Source organism: Anguilla anguilla, chromosome 11 (assembly GCF_013347855.1).
Source record: "Anguilla anguilla isolate fAngAng1 chromosome 11, fAngAng1.pri, whole genome shotgun sequence".
NCBI classification, from domain to species: Eukaryota; Metazoa; Chordata; class Actinopteri; order Anguilliformes; family Anguillidae; genus Anguilla; species Anguilla anguilla.
Genome location: NC_049211.1, coordinates 11,611,728 through 11,625,300, shown reverse-complemented (window position 1 = coordinate 11,625,300; position 13,573 = coordinate 11,611,728). Strand labels below are relative to the sequence as shown.

The 13,573-nt window shown below is 46.5% G+C and overlaps 1 protein-coding gene across 2 annotated transcripts; it reads right to left on the bottom strand.

Moving 5' to 3' along the window:
• Window positions 1–25: 25 nt before the first annotated feature.
• On the bottom strand, window positions 26–10,765 carry ttc34 (tetratricopeptide repeat domain 34). Of its 2 annotated transcripts, XM_035383417.1 has the most exons (7): window positions 10,567–10,765; window positions 7,443–9,223; window positions 6,697–6,919; window positions 4,340–4,532; window positions 2,196–2,362; window positions 341–441; window positions 26–112 (listed from the first exon to the last, which is right to left on the bottom strand). In XM_035383417.1, the coding sequence occupies exons 2-6, from the start codon at window positions 9,161–9,163 to the stop codon at window positions 397–399; spliced, it is 2,349 nt and encodes a 782-aa protein (XP_035239308.1). In that variant the 5' UTR covers window positions 9,164–9,223; window positions 10,567–10,765; the 3' UTR covers window positions 26–112; window positions 341–396. The 2 variants fall into 2 exon arrangements, with proteins under 2 accessions (XP_035239308.1, XP_035239307.1); XM_035383416.1 differs by lacking the exons at window positions 26–112; window positions 341–441 and adding an exon at window positions 1,068–1,381.
• Between the last annotated feature and the right edge of the window lie 2,808 nt (window positions 10,766–13,573).

The following is a 13,573-nucleotide window of genomic DNA, read 5'->3' as shown; positions in this document are numbered from 1 at the left end:
TCTGCAGCCAATCGCAGACGAGCTTTCTGCCTGTGTCCTTCAGGGACAGGATATCCTGAGTGACTGCATTACAGTCCACCTGGAGAGCTGCCAAAATGTCTCTGGTGCATTCCTGGAAAATGACACACAGTATGTCTCACTAAAAAACATATCTACATACAAACTGAGGCTTTTCCCTTAATGTGTAACAGATTTAGCATAGATATACAGTATGTATATCTATGTGAATGTGTATAGGGTATGTGTGTCTGCTAACACCCACTAAGCATTCTTACTTGAAGGTTGAATCTAGGTTAATGACTGGAGGACTTAATGTTTGTGAAGGCAAGGCAGTGCTCACATAAGCAGTGTTCATCTCAGAGTCTAATATATACTCATGTGGCCCTTTTCAGTCTGTCAATCCAATGTGACTCCACACACCTCAAAAACAGTGGGCTCAATCTACCAAAACAGAGATAAAAATAATCTCTACGATTATCGCCCCATGCCCATAAAATGATGCCAGAGGTAAAAAAAAAAAAAAAAAAAGAACTTTCAAAGAACCTTCATCATTTTAAATGCAGGCAGCACTGTGTCTTTTTATGTTTTATTCAGATAGCTGTCCCTGTAGAATCCTTTTTATCAGGACAAAGATGCATAATGATTCACCATCCTCCTGGCTCCTGTGCTGTTCCCCAAGCTGAACGCTGTTCCGCCTGTAATTCTCACAACCCTGTGATTACACTCCTTTTGTTACTGTGCGCAATCTGGAAAATCACTCAGGGCTCAACATCAAGCCTTCCCACGAAATGCACACAAGCACACAAACACACACACACACACACACACGTACATACACGTACACGCAGGTACGGACGCATACGCATGCACGCACACATATTCACACACACACACACACACAAACACACACGTACATACACGTACACGCAGGTACGGACACACACACACGCACGCACGCACACATATTCACACACACACACACACACGCACACACACATATTCACACATGCGCACACACACACACACATATATATATATATATATATATATATATAAGCACTCACAGGCACACCCACAGGCGCACATACACATACATAAATAGAACACTCAAGTTTCACCCCAGACGTAAGAAAACCAAAAAGAAGCAGAGCTACAGAACAGTCGTCATGACCCCTCTTGGGCACTGCGTTCAGCTAAAGCAATGATGTGCCCCACGGCCTGGAACTGAAACCTGCCCAACGTCCTTGAAGACTGTGACTGTGAGCCCTGGGACAGCCCTGCACAGGGAAGGAAGATTTGAGTACGCTGGGTTGTCTCCGCCTCATTCCTCTAAGCTGATGCCTATAGAACATGTGTGCTCCTCCAAAGCTCCACTGCTAAACTACAGAGCAAAGAGGAGTGGTGGCCAGGAGCCAGTGCAGCAGTGGACATGCTAATCTGTGAATAGACAAATTGGTGGAGGATACCGTAGCAACTGGACAGGCTTACAAATGCGTCCAAATCTGTCTAGTGGAACTCACAATTACACTCTAATAACAGTGAAACTTCACTGACATTAAGTTTTGGAAAGACTGCGTAGCTAAGCTTTCCAGATCTTTACTCCTGTCTCTGTCTCTCTCTTTCTCTCTCTCTCTCTCTCACACACACACACACATTTTCCCTCACTCTCTCACTCTCTCCCTCTTTATGTCCCCCACCCTGTCTCTCACTCTCTCCCTCTCTCTCTCCTCTCCCTCTCTCTCTCTGCATTCTGAAGGCTGTCTCAGCCCTTCCTAATCCCCCTTATCTTAATGGCATCCGCACACTATCAGCGCCACAGCAGGCACAATCAACTTTCGCCGGTCTCTATCAGCGCAGCCATCCCTATTCAATACCACCCCCCCCTGCTTGCCACACAGGTGTCTGATCGCATCTGCCCCCCCCCCCCCCCCCCCCCCCCCCCCCCATCCTACCTGCAGTACCCATCCGTCCATCAACACTCAAATGCCAAGAGGCTTCAGCAAGCACAGAAGGTTATACAGTCTACACAAGCACCTGATCACAGCAGAGTTTTAGAAGAAGAAGAACAAAAACATTATCGTTTGGACACTAACGAGTCCTGGAGATCTGATAAGAACTTAATTTATAAATGCATGCTTTGCTTGTGTGTTGTTCTCCATCACAGCACCAAAAAGGAAGCTAAATTCTTAGCGTACCTTCTGTTGGTTTAGCATGAGGTAGGTGAAGCCCCTCCCACACAGAGCCTGCACATGCTCAGTGTGCTCCTTAAGGATGGCACTGAAGTCAAAGATGGCGGTCTTACGCTGGCCCAGAAGCACGTAACATCGGGCCCTCGCCAACAAAGACTCCGTCGCCTCACCACCTATAGCACGTTTCAGAAAGCACAGTAATTACATTCCTTGGATTCATCTCACAAGTATCACACGTTTCAGTTAAAATAACCTCCTAGTCACAGTATGACAGTCTCTTTCAGTTTGCGTGTGTTTTTGAATGTTAATGCAGTGCTGATGCAGTCTTTACATGGGTCTCATGCTGTACCCTTTGTAGAGTGTCGCCATTTCGTCCTGGTTTTTGTTGACTCATGCTGTCCTGCTTCAGTGTTAATTCAGCAAGAAGCAAAATGGCACACCATTATCATCCAAATGCTGCTGAAACAATTGTGTTTTAAAATCCGTGATATCAAAGACGTTTTCTCAATGGCGTGAAAATGCACATCACCCCTGGTCAACACCGGACTGTACTACACGTCACTACCTCAGCTCTTGGCCTGAAAATCCCCCAGCAGGACAAATATACAGTAACTACGTAAACCAGTACGTCCCCTGTGCCAGTGAAGGTCAGTCAGTTCACACTGGGTTGGGGAACCATTATTCATTCCAGTATGGGTTTTAACACGAGTAGCAGTGAATCAAATGAATGGGTATTGTGAAGTTCACATGACATGACTGATGTCAGACACACACATACTGTGCACACAAACACGAGAGTCACACGCACACACAAAAGCACACATACACCGAAATACCGTACACACGCAAAGGCAGGAGCGCACTTAAGGACAATCTGTGCACACACACACACACACACACACACACAAACGGACACACACAATCATACACACGCGCATGCACACACACCCTCAAATGCACGCAGTGTTCCTTCTCTAATGGTTCTGAGAACTGCTCCCCGCGTAAGGTTACAAACACACTCCCGCAGGGTAGCTGCGATTCCCTGACATTTCAGAGAAATGGGGCGTTTGGTGTCATCCAGCCAGGAGACATTAAGAAGTGATTTAGCGCTGGCCTTTCAGACGGGCAGCGGGAGAGGCGCTAAATGTCCGTGACTCCATTTTCCGTTTCAAGGAACGGTAACTCTTGCTTGAGGCTTCCGCGAACTACGCGGCAACCGCCGGGGTGACTTTACTAACCGGTTTTTAAAAGCCGCGCTAAATGCAGAAGAGACTTTGCAGTAAGTGTTTTGACTAAGCATTTGCAAACCCTGTGAGGGGATTTATCAAAAGATTTAATTAGCTTCCTCTGAGTGTTTTCTGAAAACCCAGATGAACGAAAACAGAAAGAGGAGAAACCCAGAGGTAGTTTAGCGGTTTAAAGGCAGACAATCAACAGACAGCTGTTACTGTACGGTCAACATTTGCAATCTCCCACAAAAACCAATGAAGAGTCATTATCTGTCAGTCATTATCTGACCTCCTTACTGCACATGTCAAATCAAGAATCATTAATGCTCTGGTTACTGGGGGAACGCTCTGTCTTCAAAAACAAGTGGCTATTTGCTGCCATGCCACTGCCATGGTTTTACCTGGAACATATCCACAGAAAAACAACTATCCAAAGATAATGCACAGGCCCCTTCTGTGATAGTGTCGAACATTCAAAGATGACATGCTAAAAACAATGCCTGAATTTCCTCACCTAAGCCCAAAAAAAAATTAAAAATAGTCTTCAGTGAGGGAATAACTGGCCCTGTTGTGACGAGATATGTCATAGCATGTCACACAGCAAGGGAGTCTGGGAATCTGTCAAACTATTGGGTTAACTATTCTTGCATCTCAGTATTAAAATCAATAAAATGTTAAATATTATTTTATTTATGTATGTCTGGCAATATTGTTTCATCATACATGCCAAAAAAGCTCTTTGAATTGAATTGAACTGCATCAAATCTAATTGAACTGAACTGAACTGAATTGAATCTAATTGAATTGAATCAAATCGAATCGATTCGAACTGAACTGAACTGAACTGACTAAGGATGTGATGACAGTGGGCAAAGTGATGAGTCTACTCACGGTCATGGTCTGGGAAAGGCACGCGCTCACCAGAAGCCATGATGGCGATGGACAGGTAGGCCACGGCCTCCCTGACGCCCGCATCCTCCCGCTGGCTCTCCAGGATGCGGCTGGCGGCGGCGTGGCAGTGCCTCTGCAGCAGCGCCCGGTCCTCCGGCGACGCCACCGTCAGCAGGGGGCGCAAGCAGCTGGTATCACCGCACTGGGTCAGTTTCTTCAAAAGCTGCAATGGGATGGGATGCACTGTCAAAGCTCTCGCCAACATGGTGGAGATTACGCAGTCCTTTTTTAGGAAGATGCATTTTACTATCTGGATGTATTATAAAGAGCCTTTACACGCCCATTCATAGCAAGGACATTTTAATTTGGTTTATATAACATTTTCCCCCAGACAGAAGTGAAGCCATGCGGTTTTCTTCTTCATCTCTTTCTTCCTCTACATGTAAATGGTAAATGGACTGCATTTATATAGCGCTTTTATCCAAAGCGCTTTACAATTGATGCCTCTCATTCGCCAGAGCAGTTAGGGGTTAGGTGTCTTGCTCAAGGACACTTCGACATGCCCAGGGCGGGGTTTGAACCGGCAACCCTCCGACTGCCAGACAATCGGTCATACCTCCTGAGCTATGTCGCCCTATGTGCCCTTACTCACTGATACATCCCATTACTTTAAAAGTTTTTAGACATTTTAGCAGATACCCTTATCCAGAGCAACTTCCGCTTGGTTCACACTTAATGTGATAATTTCCCCCATTTTAAGCCTGACTGGAGCAAGAATCGCACTAATTATTCTCTAGCGTAAAAGGACTCAAGTCTCATGATTTTGCCAACCCCCCTCATCAACAAAAATGTTGGCCATGATCTTGTTGGCTGAGAAACAAAGACAAAAATCTGAGACCAACCCTGGCAATAGCCAATGGGATTTAAGCTTAAGAGGAAGATAAACAGAACAGGCAGGAAATTAACGCACTTTAACAACTTCCGCAAAATTCTTAAAAAGTTTGAGACAAGATGTAAAAGGCAGGCTATGCATGATTTTTAGCCTTGCTCTGGTTCTGCGTTTACAATCAAAGAAAGCTCCTCCTCTGTCCCCAACCCTATCCACTCACCCCCCTTTTTTATTTTTTACATCTGTTTACACAACATTGTTTATATCTCCACTGTTAAATAGCTGCCCTCAAGGAAAATACATTTATAAGGTAGACTCTGGTTTTGGAACCATTTCAGGGATTGTCGTTTCAATTCGCTGTAGTTTTGGTTCTTCACCTATGCCACTGCGGTAGCCACAGCTAGCTACAAATGCTCTGCTGAAACCAGATCCCATCCCACAGACTCCGTGGTCACACCCACCCCTCCCCACACAGAAAAGAGTGTCACACCCAGAAGCATCCCAAACACATCCTGAAAGAAGACATACAGGCAGAGGAGCACAGATTCAGCAAATGTGTGCAAATACAGAGATTGCCAGTGCATTGTAGATATGACTGAGCATGGTTATTTTATAATATTTTCAAGGTAAAAATCCAGCATATTATGCCTTTAAGAATCTGGCTAATGAGTCCTTGTGTGAAACCCTCATTCTGTTCCCAGTTTCCTAGTGTGTGCACCATCACGACAGCAAGGCAAGACCGATTGTTGGCAACAACTGGAACACTTGCTAAGTGTAAATCAAGCTTTACAGAACTTACAATCTTTACATACAATCCATTTAAGCGGCAGGATATTTACTGAAGCAATTCTAGTTATATACACTATATGACCGAAAGTATCTTGACACTGTTTGGTCTGGGGCTGTTTTTCATGGCTTGAGCAAGGCCCCTTAGTTCAATTGAAAACGAATCTTAACTTCACAGCATACAATCACATTCTAGATGATTTTGTGCTTCCCCAACCATTTGGGGAAGGCCCTTTCCTGTTTCAGTATGACAGTACCCCCAGTCAGTAATGCTCCAACATCTAGTATAAAGCCTTCACTGGTTGGAGATTGTTAGAGCAAAGGGTGAACCAACTCCATATGAATGCCCATAATTTTAGATGAGATATTGGATGTCTGTAATCCCAGCATGCATAACAGACACCGGACTAAAGCAAGGCTGTTAAAATTATTTAAGAATTAGCAAACAGTGCTCTCTGCTGGTAGATAGCTCAAGATTGAAAAACACCTAGGTGAAATCCGCAAAAAGATATTTTACCAGTTTTTAGCAGTTTTGTCATTTGTGTCCCTTGTATGTACTCTACAATGTTTTTCACATTGCGTAATTTTGCTCATGTTGTTTCCATCTTGTGTATGTTGTATGTCTTAATGAAAAATGTGTCTGTGTCTTGGACAGCACGTATTGTTTGTCGGAGACAAATTTCCTCAGGGACAGTAAATCTTATCTTCTTGCCTGGTTGGCGTCGTAGAGGAAGCCGCGGTGGAGCTGCAGCATGGCGAGGCGGGCGAGGACGGGCGAGCGCGGGGAGCTCTTCCCGATGGACAGCAGGAGGCGGTGCGCCTCCTCCACTCTGCCCAGGCAGTAAAGCGAATCGGCCGCCAGGATCTGCGGCCCGTCCGCGCCAGGCTCCAGCTCCGCGAGGAGAACGGCCAGGGCGTGCACTCCAACGGCCGTCCTGCGACACACAACGAAGTCAGGCGCACATCACAGCCAAGATATGCATACAAGTGAACGCAGTAACACGGGTACATACGTAACATGTTTGTGCAAAGCCCGCTCTTATTCAATATGTGATCATACACGCAATCCGCACACAGTGCATGACATGCTACTAAAACAAATTTAATGGTGCCAAACAACATTGAAATCCACAACAGTCTAGCATTGCAAGATATACCTGGTGAAGGTCGTTGTCAATGAAAACATTGATTGGCACCATTAAATTTTCTTTCGAAGTATTTCACAGTATGTGAAAGTTCCTTTTTATTCCTCATCAACCCTATTCGGAACCTGTGAACTTGGGCAGATGTCTGTGCACTACTTCTCTTTTTATATACCTCAACATTTGCCTTCAGTAAACATATACATTACAAAAAAAGAGGAAATGACTACTAGCAGAAAACTGATGCCACATTTGGCCCCTGAAGTAAGCCACAGATCTGTGTAAATGCATATGCATAGGGAGAGACAGCGGTTACTCTTCTTTGTTGGTGGAGCAGCTCTCTCTCCCCTGTGTGGGTGGGGGTTGATGTCCCTGCTGCAGAGGGGAGCCTGGGGCGGGGTCCTGGTTCTGAGGCCCCTCCAGCATCACCCGGCCTTGCTCCAGGAGCACGGTGCAGAGGAGCCCCCGTCGGTTCCAGGGCACCAGACAGCGCACGGTCAGCGCGGCGTCCTGCGGCTGAAGCCGGCTGGCCGTCACGTAGTCCAGGGCCGTCAGGTAGGGCGACCCCGCCAGCATGCGCAGGAGCCCCCGGCCGCAGAGCGCGCGCACGCAGCTGGACGGGTGGGGGGCGCTGTGCTCGATCACCGCCTGAAAGTCCTCCGCAGCCCCCTGGTGGTCGTCGGAGAGGAGGCGCGCGTAGCCCCGGAGCACGTGCACGGTGTTCTGGTAGCTCTGCCCGGCCGGGGAGGCCGCGGCAGCCAGCTGGCTGCAGATGGACAGGGCCTCCTTGAACTCCCCGCGGAGGAGCAGGCAGTCAGCCAGGCGCACCCTCAGCTCTCTGCTGCCCCCTCCCGGCTCCAGGTGGCACAGCGCACGCAGCTGCGCGATCACGGGGTCCAGCTGCTCCGCACCCACGGAGGAGCGCAGGTCGGGGCGCGCCAAAACGGCCTCCCTGTGCTCCGACAGGGCCCTCTCGGCCTGCTGCCGCAGCTGCGCCCGAGCCGCCTGCGCCGTGCCGCTGTCAGAGAACAGCCTCTGGAAGTGCAGCCTGGCGGCGGCAGGGTGGATCTCAAAGGCCTGCCCCAGATCCCTGCAGGCCTCGGTCGCCCTTCCGCCTGCCATGAAGCTGGCGGCAGCCCTGCCGACAAGGAGACAGGCTTTCCTCTCCGGCGGCAGCGAGTCGGGAGCCGTCTTTTCCGCTACCGGGGGCGTCTCTGTCCACACCCCGCCCCCCTGCAGGGCCCGGGAGTAGGCCTCAGCGCTCTCCTCAAACCTGCCCTTGTGGAGCAACATTGCCGCCCGCACTTCCTGCACACGCGTGTCCTCTGGGCACACAGACGCCAGGAACCGCATGCATTCGGAGGAGGGTGCCGGGTCCGGCGGCCCGCTTGGCCGCGCCCCTTCCCGAGCCTCGTTCTCGCCTTGGGACGCAGGGGTCAGCTGCACCAGGTACTGCAGGAAGGCTTTCACTATCCTGGGCAGGTGCAGCGCCTGCCTGCTCTTCAGCAGTCTCCCAGTCTCCACCTCGTTCTCTCGGAAAGCCCTGAGGTAGAGGAGTGGGCCCGTGGGGCTGTGGGGCTGGGAGAGCAAGCAGGCTAGGGCCCTGGTGAGCTCCAGGGTCAGGCGCGCGGAACCTTCCACCTGGGGAACACCGTTTCCGTCCAGCAGGGCGGAGCAGCGCACAGCAACCTCCTCGCAGCACTGGCCGCCGCCCAGGAGGACGGACTCCATCTTGTACAGGGAAGCGGCGAGGTTGTTGGGGCTGAGCGTTGACAGGAACACAGCTGCCAGGCCTTTGTTGAGGCCCTCCCCGGCGCCACTGGCATCCCCCCGGCCATCCAGCCAGGCTTCCAGAGTGGAAATCACCCCCGCCAACCTGGCTGCCCCCAGCCCCCTCACGTGAGACAGGGTGGAGCCGGCGTGCCTCCCGAAGGCAGCGACGTAGAGAGCGGTGGCTCTCTCTGGCTCTCCTTCCCCCAGGAGCTCATCGCCTTCCCTGCACAGCTCCGAAACTCCAGCCCCCTTCCGCAGCGCCATCACAACCAGGCCACTCTTTTCTCCTCGTTCTCATCACATTACACCCCAGGGAGCCAGATCCTGTACACATCACAAAGACAGGGTGGGAAGCACAGGAATAGCACACAGGGCAGGGGTGGGGGGTTGGGGTGTCCTCTTGAAATATCTCATAAACAGATACAGAAACTAAATGTGAACAGGAAGCATTTCAGCGAGAGCGTTGAAGATTTAAGATGTGCAAGGTTTCTTCTTTTTCAATTCAAGGAAATTAACTGACTGGAGGCAGCTGGTTTTTTTCTGCATTTTCTGCCTGCTGACTTTCTCGTGTCAATTATGAATGACCGCCCTTGTTCTTTCTCAATGAATCCAATTAGCATTGAATGAATATAATATTGCACCATAAAAACAACTCTGCTTATTAGTTTATGGCTTCTCTGATGCCAAGTGGGCTACGTCAGTACATATTATTGATTCAATTGCATATTTCGGTAAAGAGGAGCAAGGAAGCCAACGTGTGATGCATTGTATTCCCAACAGTAACATAACATCAGGAGCACAATAAAATACCATAATGTAAATGTACACTAAGAAGATTCTTGCCACCAGCCCTATTAATGTTGAGTGAGTATAATACAGCAATCCTACATAAGAGCTGATCAAGCTAATCTCACTGGACAGACACTCATTACTCAGTACTCATTAGCCATGCCTGGAATATAGTGTGGGTAGTAACAGAACAAACCACGGAGCAGGGCTGCCCTGCTGGAGATAAGGGTTATAAATCAGACCACACTTCGCCTGGCGCATGCCACAGTGTATACAAATGGATGCCTCTCTAACCTACTTCCACCTGCAGACGTTGGATTGCGTTGTTTTTTGGTAGGTGAATTCAACCACAGCCCGCATGACTTTTTCAGCTGTCTCCCATATTTGAGTTGCTACTTTATGTGATACAAATCACAGAAACAACTTCTTTGAAATTTAGAACTGGCCATGCTTATAAATAGGCTACGTATAACTAAAACTGCGTGACCTTGAATGAATGATTTATCCGACACACACACTGCCCGCTGCCCACTATAACGCTCCGCCAGTTACCAGAGATCGCTGAAGCGTACTTCACCAGATAGTTGCAAACAGAAATCATCCAAGAAATCAACGGTAACGTTAGGCTACTTGATGAAAAAAAGTTTAACATCCTTACACCAACATACATTAAAGCATTTAACAATCCTTAACATAATCCTGAACGTCGCGTCTGTGAATCTGCAAATTATATCTTATCAGCCAGTCTTCATTTTTATATGACTGAAAAAGTCATTATTTTCCTTTTGGAAACACAATACGCAGATCCCATACTTGCTACTTTGTAATTTAAGACAACAGCAATGTTAGCAGGCGAGCTAGTTGGTTAGCTAACTTACCTTTCTACGTTTTCTTAACATGCAGTCGAGTTAGGTTTGGACTTAAGTGCTAACCACATAGTTTTACAACATTTAAACGTTTTCTTATCACATCTTATGACGTCCACAATTACAAAGAATAAAAAGAAGAAAATCTCACGAGGAAGACAGAAAAAGGTGTTCACTGTTTGAACTTTTCGCATTTCAGGAGAAGAAAGGGGCGGACCTTTTTACTTTCGTGTACAAGCACATGTGTTCGGTTTCTAGGGTAACGACATACACTTACCAGAATGAATACATTCAGCCGCAGCGCAGCAGTTCAAGACCCGCGCAGATTATTGCTGAAATACGAACTATATAAAAAGCGTTGAATCTTCGTTGGTGTTACGTCCCAGATGGTGGTCTAGAGGTAAGGAGGGACAATAACTATCCAAGTGAAGAAAGAAAAATAAGCTGACCGGACTTTTCAGTGCAGGGAGTTTATTTACAGTAGTGAAGGTGTACAGGTGCAAATATATACAAAATATACAAAACCCTGAAGCGGGCACACATGGGGAGGGGAAAGGAGAAAAGGACCGAAGGTGGTGCCAAATCAAAGAAGTCCTACAAAGTGCATTTTTCACTCAAAGAAAGTTTATTTATACTCCAATATAAGCACCTCTGTATAACCTAATGTCAAAATGAAATATGTATTTAGATGTCTTCAGAAGTACATATAAAAATATGAAAATGACTTCAGAAGCACTCCCACTGCTGGCCACTTAGACTGTGGGTGTACGCGGTCAAAAGTCAGAGTTCCGCTGTCTTGTTTTTTTAAAATAAGCTCGCAAGATGCAGGCGAATAAAAACCAAGTAGGCCTAGAATATGGCAGTATGGGTTTAGGGACAGTCTGTTCATTCACTCAATGCAAAGTTCAACCTTTTAATGAAATTTTCCACACATGTACAACTAACTTTGCTGAATTACTTCCTTCACATAACATGGCACTATGAGCTGTAATTAATGTAACATAATTTAACATTCTCCTTCTCTTTCTATGAAAAACAAAACATTTCTTCTTGAGAGAGTTTCTTATGTACATAGAATTGCTTATTGTGCAAAGTTCATTACTACAGCTCCAGCAATTATCATTATCCATGACTCACAGTTCTCAGCACTGAAGAGATCCCCTTCTTGGTAAAACTGTCAGCCAGCTGGTCATCTGATGCTGACCGCACAACTGTCTGGATTTTCTTGTCTTGAATTAGTTCTTTGAATCATCTAATCTCAGGATGCAGCCTTTCTCTGTGACAAATTTTGAGGACATGATTGCATCAACAAGTGAGTAATTATCAGTTACACGGGTGAGTGGCAAAGATAGAGTGCCTCTGACATTACTCAAAATTCGTTGGAATGCCATCCAAGAGGTGAGAACTCTCCTTCTTTTCCCATTAGCACATCAAGATACCTGCCTTGTGTCCCTATATCCATTAAATTATCAAAGAAGGCATTACTAAACACAACCAGCTTCAAGGAGTTCTCTTTGCCCAAATGCTGGAACCTAAGCACCACATGCTCTGATTTCAATATCAAATAATGTTATTAACCACATTTATACTTTGCACGGCTACACATTCCACCGATGAGGCTAAACTGCACACATTAAACATTACATCTGGTCTTGTGTGACATGCGACCCATAGAATCTAACTCATTTTTGACCCAAGCTGATCAGATTCAGCTGCATTCAATATTGATGGCTCTAGCTAAATTGGGTGTAGATTCTTGCTGTAGCCATGGTGTTGCATCTCAATGCATCAGTATTGGCCAGCTCTATACCCACAAAAAGTAGAATTTAAAAGTGGTTTTCAGGTTTGGAATGACAGTGTTCTCAAATTCAGATAAAATCATCAACTTGACTGCCTAAGGCACAAATGACACAGCAGGTTTTATCCAGCCATTAGAACACAGCAGGATTAACTTGTGATATAGTGCCACCAGTTTTTAGAATGGTCTCTCTAACCTTTTTGTACTACTTCTCCATCCATGGAATTGACCTCTGTACCTTCTGAGCTCGATGCAGCATCCATTCCAGAGGCTTTCCCTCACCTCAATCATTCTCCATTTTTTCATATTCTTCAAAGTCTGACCTCCCTGGCTCCACAAATAGGATCCATTCTGAGCATTCTGCTTCCATGAATGCCATAAATTCAGCTATGTACTCACTGCCATATTCTCCAATGCTGGTGGATTATTTGAAAGGACGGATAGGAGATTTGGATTCTGCCCAAAAACAGGTTGGTAAGGACTGTAATCATGAACATTGTACATTGAGTTTTTTGCCACTATACCAATTAAGAGCTGTGTCCTAGTCACATCCAGTGCTGTGCTTCAGTTTCAACAGAATCTTAGTCAGTGTTTGATTATGGCGCTGTAAAAGACCATTACTCCAGGGGCTATAAGTTGCAGTGGTTTTGATTTCAATGTTGAAAGTTTCAGCCAAATCCCTTACTTCAACATTGTTGAATTCTCCCCCATTGTCACTAAACGGTTTCTGTGGAGCCCCATGGACTCATATCCAGCTATGTATGAAGCCCTCCACAATTTCAGAGGCTGTCTTCCTAGTCAAAATATTACCAGCACTGAAATGGCTGAACTGGTCGATAATGTGAAGATAACACAGCCCACGTTGTACTTCATGAAGATCCACTGCCACTGTCTCATTGTACCTTGAAGTTAAGGGAAACCCTTGGGTCTGGGTTTTCTGTATCTCAGGCATGCTTCACAATATTTAATGTCTTACAACATAGAGGTGTTATCACTGGTTTTACCAACATTTGTGAGAAAGCAGTGTCTAGTCTTTCCTCTGAGGCATGTCCAAAGTGCTTGTGTAATTTCTCTAGCATTATCTTTTCCTCTGCTTTGGCCATGTTCTCTGTCATAACAAAAATTACGCTTACAGGTTATCTGTCTGAGAAGTTAATACACTCAGGGTAATGCAATGTTTAACCTTTAAATGACTTCCATAAATCCGACCCATCACAATCT